The following is a 13,514-nucleotide window of genomic DNA, read 5'->3' as shown; positions in this document are numbered from 1 at the left end:
CATTTCCCAGTGGAAATGTTTGTCCTGGAGCAGCAGGCGTGGCTGTGGTGACGTGACTGCATAGCAAGGAGATGACACCGAGCACAGGCTGGGGCACGGGAGGAGCTGCAGGGCTGTGGGAAGGGACCCTGCTGCAGGCTCGGGGCAGGACTGGCCTGGGAACTCCAGGTCATGTGGGCACTCTGAAAAGTTTACAGCAGGGGCAGCTCAAGAGAGCCCTGGCAGTGATATATTTGTATTTTATATATTCTATATTTGTATTGATATATTTATATTTTGTTTACATTTAAATGTATATTCATAATTTATTTATAGTTTATATTTATATTTATATTTATATTTATATTTATATTTATATTTATATTTATATTTATATATTTATACCATTATATATTTATACATAAATATGTAAATTATATTTTAGCTATTTATATTTATATGGCTATACATTTAAATATATAAATATGAACACTATTTTAGCTGTTTATATTTATATGTGCATTTGTATGTATATAAAAATCTTATATTAAAATTTCATTCTACTGAAATTTTGCATCAAATTCTACATATAATCTTTAAAATGTGTCGATATTTTAGATCAAAATATATTTATATATTTATAAATTATAAATTATTTATGTATTTATAAATATATAAAATAATTATTTTTATATTGATATATTTTAGAATATGCATATATTTATATATAACTGTATCTTATTATAATATAATATAATATAATATAATATAATATAATATTATATTATGTTATATTATATTATATTATATTATATTATATTATATTATATTATATTATATTATATTATATTATATTATATTATATTATATTATATTTTAAAATAAATAAAGGATAGGACTGTATATATACATGAGGAGTGCATTTATATATGTTTTTATATATTTATATATATTCCAAAGAAAATTTACATCAAATTCTACATATAATCCTTAAAATATGTCCATATTTTAGATCAAAATATATTTATATATTAAAAATATATAAAGAATATGAGTGTATATAGTCGTCAGGAGTGTATTTATATATATGTTTATATATATATTTTTAATATTGTATAGAAATTTTACATCAAATTCTACATATAATTCATATATGTGTGTATATATATGTGTGTGTGTATAATAATCTTATATCAGAGTTTTATTCAATAGAAATTTTACATTAAATTCTACCTATAAGCCTTAAAATATGTCCATATTTTAGATCAAAATATATTTATATATTAAAAATATACAAAGAATTTGAGGCTGCCAGAGCTCCTGGAGAGTTTGGGCAGCACTGCCAGGGATGCCCAGGGTGGGATTGCTGGGGGGGTGTGTGCAGGGACAAGAGCTGGATCAATGATCCTTGTGTGTCCCAGCTCAGGATATTCCACAATTCCTGGCTTTTGCAGGAAGCCTTTGCTCCTACCACACAGGAGCAAAAATTCAAACTTTGTCATCACAAAAATTCAACCCATTGGCCCAGGGAACAGGAGTGGGGCCAGGAACAAGCAAAGATTGCTGCCTGTATTTATCAGCACAAGCACATCCAGGGGTCACCAAGATGGTCTGAGAACATCCCCAGGTCAGGAAGGAAGCATCCATTTGGATTTTGAAGCAGGAAAGAAGCATCCATTGGGACTTTGAAGCATCCATTTGGATTTTGAAGCAGGAAAGAAGCATCCATTGGGGCTTTGAAGCATCCATTTGGATTTTGAAGCAGGAAAGAAGCATCCATTGGGACTTTGAAGCATCCATTGGGACTTTGAAGCGAGTTACCTGCAAGCAGGGACATTCGGGGTTTGCAGCTGTGCTGCAAATGAAGCGAGGCAGGGCAGGGAAGGGAAGTTTGATTTGCTGTCCCTGTGCTGGAGTTTCCTGGAGATTTGCAGCCCTCAGCTGGTGACTCGGAGCACAGCCCCGCTGTTTTCCGTGTTCTCATCTCAGCATGGGTGAGAGCCCTCTCTCCTGGCTAAGCCAGCATCTGCACCCATCCACATCACCCACGACAGCCCATAATCCTCCCCTGAGCGTCCCAAATCCCCTCCCAGTTCCTGGCATCTGCCAGCTCAGCCCTCACCCCTTGCCCAGCCAAACATGACATGTTTAGGTCCACTGTTTTATTTTTATTTTGATCTCTCTCCTTATAAATCAGCTTCTCCAGCCCCTGCCTCTGCTGTTGTCTTTTCTCTTGGCAGTGCTCAGTTGCCAAACGCCTGACAAATGGCCCTCAGGCAGCCACCCTGGCCATGAGAAAAGAGACACTGTTCCTCCTTCTCCAAGCATAATTCCCCCTTTTTTTCTTATATTTTTGCTGTTCTCCCACTCATGTCACTCATCTTACAGGCACTCACAGCAAACCACCCACTATGAACCCACCAGGATAACTGGGGCTGGGAAATCTCTCCCTGTGCTTCACAGAAGGATTTTGTAGGGAGTTTTGCATTGGATCAGGTTGTGGCTGCTATCAGATTTATCAGGTTGTAGCTGCTATCAGAGCCCTTTGTTTGGAAAAGTTTGACACCAGTTTCTCACCCCTTGTGGTTTGTCCTGTGGAAGGTTGTCGAGTCTTAACTTCTTTGTTGCCAGGGTTGGGATTAAATGTGTGAGATGGGATTTCTTGTTTGGACTCAGATCTTCATTTGTTCTTATCTATGTCACAGTCTCACAAACCCTGAGTTCTGCAGCACTTCAACAAACTAAAAATGGAGCCCCATCTCTCTCTCTACAAGGACTTTTAAGGATAAAATGTTCAATTAAGAAATGACACCTAAATTATTTTTAGTTTGAAACTAATAACCAACCACCCATGCCCTACAATGTGGACTTTTTTATCCAAAACACCCAAACCCATGGAGAAGAAGGTGAAGAAGGACCAGGACCAGCCTCTGCCCTAAAACCTCCATCTTGCTTTATATATCTATATATTAGTAGATTCTAGAACTTTAAACTCTTAAGTTCCCCACCCTGTGATATCACACACTTCTATTCAAACTCCACACCCACAATCCCGGTTCTATAATTTAATTTTGGAATCCTTCTCCACAACCTCAGGTTAAATTCAGTGTTCTCCTGGGGGTCAGAGTCTGTCAGCACAGAAAGTCTGAAATTCTCAGCATCCAGGGTCCCAACAGGAGGGGTCCATGCTCATGGCAGGGGGTGGAATGAGATGAGCCTTAAGGTCCCTCCCAACCCAAAACATTCCATGATTCTATATCCTCCCTCCATATCACAGCAGGATCTCACACAGAACCTGATTAATCAGTTATTTCTCCAAAAGAACACCCGAATGCCCTGGGGGATTCCTGAGCCAGCCAGACACCAAGCCCTGGGCTCTGGGCAGGGTGGCCAAAACCTCACACACGTGGGCTCTGAGAGCTGGGAGATGTCACAGACATCTTTTATGAAAAATCCTTTCCTTAGGATTTTTCCTCCTGAGAAGCTGGGAGGCCTCAAGAACAAAATGACAACGATAATTATCTGCTGCCGTGGAATGCAACAGGTGATTGGCCCATGTTGGATGTTTCTAATTAATGGCCAATTACAGTGAGATGGCTTGGACAGAGAGCTGAGCCAAAAACCTTTGTTATCAGTCTTTCTTTTTCTATTCTTATCTAGCCTTCTGATGAAATCCTTTCTTCTATTATTTTGGTATAGTTTTAATATAATATATATCATAAAATAATAAATGAGCCTTCTGAGACATGGAGTCAGACCCTCGTCTCTTCCCTCATCCTAAGACCCCTGTGAACACCACCACAGGGAGATCATCCAGCTTCTTCCATCCACCTTCCACAGCTCCTGCCAGCCCTGCAGGGATTTCTCAGGCACTCCAGGAATGGAAACAGAACCCACTGATAAAGGATCATATCTGTGCTCACCCCTCTGGGCTCCCACTGCTCTTCCCTCACATCCTCCTGCCTCAGTTTGCAGGTATTTCCTGGGAATAGTCCAATTCTTACAATTTCTAGAAAATATTTTAGTGCCACGAGATGGCAGCACAAAATCACCTTTCCCGGGGTGTGCTCAGCTTGCAGAAGCTGCTCCAAACCCTGCACCATGGAGAACTCAGTGGTCTCACCTCAGGGGCCACTCCAGGAGGAGAAAATATCCAAGTGCAGAGCCAGAACCCACCTTTTCCATCCCTTGAACCACCTGCAGATCCAGCACCCACTCACTGCCAGCCCTGCTGTTCCACTGGGTTTGTCTCAGCATCTCCCGGCGGCTCCCAGTCTCCTTTTCTGCTCTGGGTCTGGGTTTGCAAATAAATCAGCACCAGGGGAATTCCCTGGCCACTAAGCCCCATCCTTTATCTTATAATCAGAATCCCCTGAATATAAAATCAGAATCAGGGGATCCTGATTATAAAATAAAGCCTGGCTGGCTGGTGCCCACTTGCACGGTTCAGAGCCCAGTGAGGATCCTGGGACACTCCTGTCAGGGGGAAAGGGTCAAACCCTGCAAAATCCTGCTGGAGCCCTTAAATCTGCTGCTGCAGAATCCTCATGGTGCCCTCTGTGCATGGACAGCCAAGATCACTTTGTGCCACCAACCAGGCTGGTCGAGCTCAGCTCAACCTTCATTCCGTGATTCTGGGATTGGCCACACGGTGACACTAACGGGGCTCTCTGCTCTCCACGGATTTGGGCAAGGAGGGGCGTGAAGGCAGAAGCCAGGACCTGCCCCGCGATTCCACCACTCTCCTGGTGGAATCAGGGCTCTGAGCATCTACTTCAGCTTTTTAGAAAAACCTCTTTTTTAAAGCATTTCTTGCTGTCACCCTGATTTTTTAAGTTTTTCTAAGCCTTCTGAGGTTTGCATTCTTGTAACGAACTATCTCGCACACTTTATGTAAATAATTTATTGTTTTGCAGTGTTTTAGAAAGGAGGAGAAATTTGATAGACTGTTGGTTTGTCCAGGGTCATGGGAGAGGTGGCACTGTCACCCTCCAATCCACTGTCACTTTTGGAAATCTATAAATGTTGGAGTCAGAAATTAAAACTTCTCTTTTTGCCTTGGAAGAGCTGCGTGTCCGTGTTGTGTTGTTTTGTGTCCTATAGTGGCATCTTGCTAGGGAGCTCAAGGAGCAGAACCACAGAATCGTTTAGTTTGGGAAATTCTGAGACCATTGAGTTCAACCATTCCCCAAGCACTGCCAACACCACCACTGACCGTGTCCCCAAGTGCCACATCCACATGGCTTCTAAATCCCTCCAGGGACAGAGACACCACTCTGGGCAGCTATGCCAGGGCTGGAGAACCCTTTCCATGATGACATTTTCCTTAATAATTTTCTAAGTAAAATTTTGTGGACTATTTTTCCTGCATCACCCAGGAAAGGGACAGCCAGGGACAGTCATGCCCATTTCTCCCTGGCATCATCACCCACGGGAGTTTGGATCCCCACCTCTGCCAGCACCCTGCTGCCCTCCCCACACAGCCAGCCAGGAGGAGCAATCCCTAATTAATTCTGAGTAATTAGGTGACTCTTACCTTCCCAGCACCCACCAACCTTCATCACTGAGCTCTTGGAATGAAGATGTCACAGGTCTTGAATGAGGAGCAGTGTGGAGGTCACAGAGCCCCATGATGACAGCACCTCTCCTTGTCACATGCTCAGGGTGGCCTCTGCTGCTAATTTTAAATCCCTCTGAGTAAACAGCTGCTAAATTTAGTGTCTCTGGAACATGAGCATCGTTTTAAAGGCTGGACTGCTGGTGAGTGATGGCAGCAGAGAGAGGGGGATTGGCCTGACCCAGATCCCTGCTCAGCACAGCCAGACACCATCATCCTTCTGTCTGCACAGAGCAGATAAAGGAGCTCTCAAACCCTGGCCATCAACACAGCAGCTTTCCTTGGATGTCCTGTGATAAAGAAACCACAAAATCACAGAATCATATAGGTCAGAAAAGACATCCCAGGTCATCAAGTCCAGCTTTGACTGATCCCCACCTGGTCACCCAGCCCAGAGCACTGAGTGCTCCTTGGGGACTCCACCACCTCCCTGGGCAGCCCCTTCCGTGTCTGACCATCCTTTCACTGAGAATTTCTTCCTAAATTTCTTCACTGAAGAGAAAAAGCAACCCCTTGTTTGCTCCTGTGTCATAGCCTCACATGCCCAAAGGATTTGGTTTTCTCCTCAGATTCCACTTTGCAACAGATCTGGCTGCTGGGAAATCAGCTCTGGCTCCTTGAGCCTGAGTTCTGAGGGATTGAAGCTGGACTGAGTTTTTATCTTTCTTCAGTCAAGTGTGCTGCACTCTCCTCCCTCAGCCCAACTCCTTCTCAACTCAGTAACAGCATGAAAAGAGATAAAAATGGTAGAAAAACAGCCATAAATTCAACATACCACCATCCTTCCCAGCTCTCCAGCAGCCAGGAAGGCATCCCACCTCCACACTACAGCAGGGAATCAGCAGAGCTCAGCCGAACTCGGAGAGAACCAGACAGAGCTGGTGCCTCCTCTGCAGACATTTATCTTGGGATGCACTGACTCACCCTCTGGAGGGGGATTTTTCCCTCTCTCTGTCCCTTTTCCTCCCCTCTGTAACTAATTTATCAGCACAGCTCCCACCCCACACACGCACAGAGGGAGGGGAGGCTTCCCATGGGGCAGCAGATGCTGAAGCAGACACATCCCTCACTCCTCACATGCAGCTCTGGCCAGCAGCCAGCCAGATGGAGAAATGGAATGCAGGGAGATAAGGCAGTGGCTGAACGCCCATGGTCTTCACCCTGAAAACTTTTATTTTTGGAAACTGTTTAGATATCTTTAAACTGTGCTGATGGCTACATTGTGTGTTCACTTGACTTTAAAGAAGCACATGATTTATCTCACTGAGGAAGTTAAAAAAAAAAAAGGTTTTTTCTCATTCCTGATGGTAATTTCCACATGATGCAGACAAAACCTTGGGAGTCACAAACATCTGGACTTAGTGACTAAGTGACATCTAACATCTGGAGTTAGTGACACACATCTGCACAGTCCAGGGGCTGCTTGGATGGGGTCAGTGCTCCTGTTACACAAGCATAAGGAAACAAAAGAATACCCTGAGTTGGGAGGGACCCACAGGAATCATCAAATCCCACTTCTGGCCCTGCACAGAGCATCCCAAGAATCCCACCCTGTGCTGAGAGCATTGTCCAAACACTCCATGAGCTCCGGCAGCCTTGGGGCAGTGACCACACTGACCACAGTGCTGTCAGCTCTGCCCCAACCAGACCCTTTTTGGTCAGGATTGCAATGCTGGCAGAGGAAATCTCCAGTATGGATACATTATTATACAAACACCATTTCTGTAATGTGTTTCTGACCTATTTTCAACCCGTTTTCCTCCTACTCCAAATTTTATAGGAAGAGAAAAAAAATCCTATTTTTGTAATGTTGAATAAAAGAGTTGGAAGTTACCAAGTGGAGTGTCCAGGAAGTACCACAGCACTCAGTCTTTTTATTACAACATTTATTTTAGTATAGAAGGCACTTACAATACAGAAAGAAAAAAGAAACAAAAGGAACGTGATAGGCACCAAAAGTGAAATTAGAATTAAAATGACAGAGAAACAGTTTACCAGACCAAAAGGAGCACCCTTCCCTGTTAACAATACAGCACATGGAAATGAAGCTATTGATGACTAACTTTTTTTTTAACAATTAGAGCTTTTTATTTTTTAATTTCTTTTTAATAGAAAAGATAAAAGGCTGTTCTACTGCGAACTGAAATAAAAGAGAACCTCCTCCAGAGAGCTGCAGGAGGACGTGGGAGGTGGTGGTGGTGGTGGTCAGGCAGGGCTCCCTCAGGGTGGGCACTGCAGCAGGTCCTGGTACATCTCGATGAGCCGAGCAGCCTCCCTCTGCCCCGAGAGCACAGCACCGTGCGTGGTGGAGTAATACTTCCTGTGGGTGGCCTCCCCTGAGAACATCACCTGCATGGGCTGCAGGGCACAGCACAGGGGCACACATCAGCACAGATTCACGGGGGGCAGCTGGGAGCATCACAGGAGACAAACTTTCTGTGCCCTCCCACACTGGATGGTTCGGGTTGGAAGGGACCTCAAAGATCACCCAGTGCCACCCCCCTTTCCCTACCCCAGATTGCTCCACCTTTCTCTACCCCAGATTACTCCAAGCCTCTCCAACCTGGCCTGGGGCACTTTCAGGGATCCAGGAGCTTTCATCTGTTTTGGAGGGCTGGTTCTCAAAACCCCTACAAGATGCCAGCTCCAGAAACCTTCACAAACCTGCAGGAGGCACAGAGCACCTGCTCGGTACCATCTCCTCCCTTTGCTCCCCTAAATTACACTTCAGCCTTTGAGGCATTAAGGGAATTTTTCTACTGGACAGCAGCTTCAGAAGAATAACAGCCATGTCTCAAAACCCACAGCATTGTATCTCTTATACCAATAGTGAGGCGCTTGCTAGAACTGCAACTCAGATTTGAGGCAGGAATTTCTGGGAGGTTTTCCCTGGGAACTACACAGAAAGATTCCTCCTAAAGCTCCTGCTGGGTTTTCTTAAGTAGATTTCTGCACTGAATAAAATTATTTCTGCTGGGGCCAAGCTCTGGTGGAGGAAATGGACTGGGCAGCTGCTTGAATTTTGCATTTTCATCAGCCTTTGGATTGGGACACATAACCCTGAGTGATGGGGTGAGTTTGGCTTAATGTGATCCTGAGCTGTGTAACCACCTCCATGTGTGCTCCAGCTCTCCTTGCTAAATTCAGAAAGCCAAAGCAGTGCCTGGGGAGAAAACTCATCATGCCCTGCCAAGGACTGGGCCTCCCTCACTGTGCACTGCCAGCACAGAAAGATTTCCTAATATGCACCCCCAACATATTCAGACTTAGACATTAGCAGGGTAATAATAATAATAATATTTGAAACAAATTAGCATGAGCTTTCCTGAGGAATTCTGAACTGGACAATAGGGCTGATGGTCATTAAATGACAACATCACAATTCCAAAAGTCACACACGTGAGCAGCTCTTGATAAATTCAGGGAGAGATGAGGGAATCCCTGAGACATTGGTATTCCAAATGTTAAAGAGGTAAAATCCTACACACATCATTTGTCCATAGAGGCATCATTTGTACAAAAGAAAAGAAAAAAGGGGAAATACACTACCGGAGGCAAAAGCAGGGATTTTCTCTTCCAACCTCCCTCCCCAAAAAGCCACTGCCCAGTGTCCCATCAGTTTTACTGCCCCAGCCCCGCTCTGGGCCATACTCACAGGAGATTTGGAGCTCTCAGCATAAGGCAGTGGCTTTGCCAGCTTCTCCACGTCGGCCCCACTGGACCCAACCTGGGTGTAGGAGTAGGATCCACGGAAGTGGGGATTGCTGCCCCAGGAGGACCGCAGGATCCGGCGAGGTTTCGGAATGTTTGGATTCCCTGCGTGGAAAGGGGAAGGCAGAAAGTCAGACTGTGCCCAAGAGGGAAGAGCAAGGTGTGGGTGACAGGGATTCCATCTTATTTATTCAACATCCAGCCTAGCACAGGCCCCAAACCAGACCTCTCTTCCATCACTGAGTTTTAGCTATTTAAATAAGAGAAATTGCCTCTCTTTTTATCTCAGCTCTTCCATTTTCCAGGGTGTTGGGGGAGTCCCCACCCCTGGAGGTGTCCAAGGAACAACTGGATGAGGCACTAAGTGCCCTGGCCTGCTTGATAAGGTGAGGAATTGGTCACAGGTTGGACCCCATGACCTTGGAGGTTTTTTCCTACTTAAATGATTCTCTGGTTTGTTTTGAAATGGTGCATTAAAATGTTTAGGTTCCTAAAACACTGGGGAGCTTCAGGGAACCTTGGAGACAGCCTGGTTTGGAAATACAAAGCATCTTCTGGTCACATTTGCAGTGAATAGCCTGGTGGTAATCAAGCATATGATTGATCTCATCAAAATTTAGCTATTAAATTGAGGGCCCTGTCTAAATTGGATGTTTAGGTAGCCTTGTGAGAGAGGAGTGCCTCCAAAAAGAAAAGAAGGCAAATCTTCCTTATGTGGGGGCATTGAAAAACCTGTCAGGAAATTCTCAAAATCTGTATTAACTGGGGCCTGGTGGTAATCAAGCATGTGATTGATCTCACCAAAATTTAGGTATTGAATTGGGTGCCCTGTCTAAATTGGATATTTAGGTAGCCTTGTGAGAGAGGAGTGCCTCCAAAGAGGAAAGAATACAAATCTTTGTTGTGTGGGGGCACTGACAAACCTGTCAGGAAGTTCTTAAAACCTGTATTAACTCATTCCAATAGCTTCCCATACAGCTGGTCCCCTAAATGAAGCTAAAATCCAGGAGACTCTCTTTATTTAATGAACAAGGCATGGAAAGAAGGCCTTTGAGGCTGGAAGCAGGATTTCTAGATTGCTGTAGGATTTCCACTGCTAAGAGGATGTAGGACCTAGAGGTGAAGAATGCACCAACAAGAGGGTCATCATCAGCCACTGTCCCCATCCCAAAGACTTTGGAGAACACGAGGGCCAGGACTGCAGCCACCAGCTGGTGGCACAAGAGCCTCAGGTACAAGCAGGGAGAGTCACACTTTGGAGATCTCTTGCTGGGCTGGTTTTGGACCGCCTCAGTGCCACTGCTTTTGTTTGAGTCCCATGATCATATCTGGCATGGCAGGAGAGGAACAGAGAGACATGGAGAATTCCAGTGAAGAGAAATTCCCTCTGCAGGAGCCAAGATCCACCCTTGAGGCAACATCACATACCCAGGCAAGGTTCAGCTACCTGAACTTTGAGTTGAATCTAAACCTTCCACAGCAAGGGGACTGGAACTGGATGATCATGAAGGTCCCTTCCTACCCAAACCATTCTATGATTCTTCATGGAAAGGGCTGTCCAGCCCTGGCATAGTTGCCCAGGGCAGTGCTGGAGTCCCCATCCCTGGAGAGATTTAGAAGCCATGTGGATGTGGCACCTGGGGACATGGTCAGTGGTGGCCTTGGCAGTGCTGGGGGAATGGTTGGGATCAATGATCTTAAAGAGCTTTTCTAACTCAAGTAATTCTGTGATTCCAGAAGACAGTCAGCATAAAAAGTCTTAGTTTTGAGACATTCACATCCTTTGCCTGCTTCAGACCCTGACTCTGTGACAACTCAAGATGCTCTCCCTGCCATGAGACAACCCAAATTCCCCCACTTCCTTCATCCCAGTTTAGAGGGAGACACCCAAATGTAAACCCTGGTTGGGTACTGTATTATTTAGCTCTCATAAACTATTATTTAGCTGTGCCTTCAATTCCCTAAAATCAAGAGCAGGTCCTGGTTCAGCTTCTGCTTTCAGGAGTCTCCTGTCAGCCAGAGCTATGGAATAAGGGGATGGAACAAAGCAGAGGATGGCCTGCCCAGAATACTCTGTGAGCACTTTAAAACCAGGCCCCAGATCAAAATATAGCACAGACTAGCAAATAAATATATCCCACAAACAAAACACATCCTACAAAGCAATGTTGTTTCAGGAATAAGAGCTTTGCATAACAAAGGCCTCTAAAATATGTTCCTGCAAGACTCTTCAAAGCAGAAATGCCTGGAAGTGGAAAGCCCAAGGGAGGCTGAGATCTGGGAGCTCTCAGATGTGTCAAGGAAATAAGTGATCATGTTTTATTTTAGAGTGCTGTGGAAAGCCCAGGAGAACACACCATGGAAGCTGCCAGAGAACACTCCCCAAGCAGGGCCAAGGCAGCCACCCATCCCACTGCACTGCACAAAAACAGCACACAAGGAGTTTTCAAACAAAAGGAGCCTCTGCAGCGGCCTGGTGGTGCCTCTTCCAAAGCTGGTGCACGTTTCCATACCCACATCCATCCACATGAGCTCCTTCCAAGATCTCCAGAACATCAGGCCACCTCAGCAAGACCCAACTGTGCCCCTGCAATTCTGCAATTCTGCACCATTTAATGCAAGCAGCTGTTTCTAAGAGGAAAATCAGGAGACCCAGAGGGGGTTTGGTTGAAGGTCAGACAGGAGCACACAGCACAAGCCCTGATTCTGAGCTGTTGTTTGAAGACAGAAACTACAAAGTCTGAGAGCCACAGTCCTTCAAGCAACATCCTTCACTGGACTTTCTCATTCTGCTTTTGAACAGGGTAAACAGCCTTTGTCTGCAGATAAAAGTAACAACACAGATGTGGAAACTTCTCAGTTTCCACCATCCAAAGAGATTAAATGGCTAAAGAAAGGATGCTGGCCTTCACTAAAACAGCAAGGCACATATCTTCATGCCACAGATTTCCACTTTTGAAGCTATGCAAGACAACTCCCTGCGCCTCACACAATCCCATTATCCCATTTTTCTTCAGCTCCTGGGAGGTGTGGATACAGAGGTTTGCTGGTTATGGGGCTGACTGAATTACCATAAAATCAACTCACCAATCTAAATTAAGGCACCCAAACTTATTTGCCTACGTGAGAGCAGGGTGTACGATTCCACCAAGGGAGATCTGTGGTACTGCCCCTATACCAGTGACTACAACCACCAGAGTGGCTACCCCAGACACCCACGTGGGACTGGGAGATGTAATGCAGAACCTGAAACAGATCTGTTCCCCTCCTGGAGGTCAGGGAGCAAAACTGAGGGCATCTCCAGCTGCAGCCTGCCAGGCTCCAGTGATCCCTTCAGAGGGAGCCTCTGGCTTCCTACTCTGGGAGCTTATCCAACAAAGAAGGCAGAGCAAGGCTCCTAATTGCTCAGAGGTATTCCATTTAATCAGATTGGGAGGACACTGCTTTTCACCATCCAGTTGTGAAAAGCAGTAATTGCTGGTGGTTCTTAGGTTAGAACAATCCTCAGAGCTTTTCACAGCAAAGCCAGATAATCCCCAACGCCAACCTGAGAGGAAAATTCAAGGTCAGTTCTCAGAGAGACTCTCAGTGTGAGCCTAAAAGAATGGATTTCACTTAAAAGATGGATTTCACTGGTATAACATACTCTGAAGCCAAAGAAAAGGCCACCAAGAGCAACAGACTGGGAAAACACAGTGAAAGATGGGAACCTAGCTGGTAATGCATTAATTCTTTCTCAGAGAAGTAAGAGCATGGGGCATTTCATACCCAGCACATGAAAGGCAAAGGGAACATTAAAAGGCTCACAGTATCTGCTTCATTACTGAATATAAGGCTCCCTCTCTACTCAGCAGAGAAAAGCTGCTTCAGAAGATGTCACAGAGCACCAGGTGAGCAAGATCTGAGCTGCCTCATGGAAGATCCAGGCTTTCCACAGAGGTGAGGATCCTAGCAGGAGTAGTCTCCTACCTTGGTTAGCTGACCTGTGTGAGCTTGAGTGGTGGGAAAGGCTTTCAGAGCTGGGTTTGGTGGTGCTAACTGGACCAGAGGAGTGCAGCCATGCTCAGAAGTGGCTGTAGGTGTGTCATGGGCTGCTGGTCTAACCCCTCTCACACTCCCCCTGAAACAGATCAGCAGGGAAGAAGGGAGCTGCACAGAGAGCTGAGCACACTTCTGTTATTTCAGCCAGCCTGGCACCTGGCCCAGA

At 45.2% G+C, this 13,514-nt stretch overlaps 1 protein-coding gene across 1 annotated transcript in view; it reads right to left on the bottom strand.

Moving 5' to 3' along the window:
- Positions 1-7,467: 7,467 nt before the first annotated feature.
- The window catches only part of SMOX (spermine oxidase), a 52,684-nt gene continuing 46,637 nt past the window's right edge, over positions 7,468-13,514 (bottom strand). Inside the window, exons 6-7 of the mRNA XM_063157884.1 lie at positions 9,252-9,412; positions 7,468-7,954 (exon numbers count right to left, since the gene is read on the bottom strand). Coding sequence (XP_063013954.1) covers positions 7,817-7,954; positions 9,252-9,412 — 299 coding nt within the window. The 3' untranslated portion in view covers positions 7,468-7,816. The remainder of the gene's footprint in view (positions 7,955-9,251; positions 9,413-13,514) is intronic.

The sequence above is a fragment of the Melospiza melodia genome, chromosome 5 (genome assembly GCF_035770615.1).
Source record: "Melospiza melodia melodia isolate bMelMel2 chromosome 5, bMelMel2.pri, whole genome shotgun sequence".
Lineage (NCBI taxonomy): Eukaryota > Metazoa > Chordata > Aves > Passeriformes > Passerellidae > Melospiza > Melospiza melodia.
Note: the sequence above shows the minus strand (reverse complement) of the source record. Positions and strands in the feature narration are given on the sequence as shown.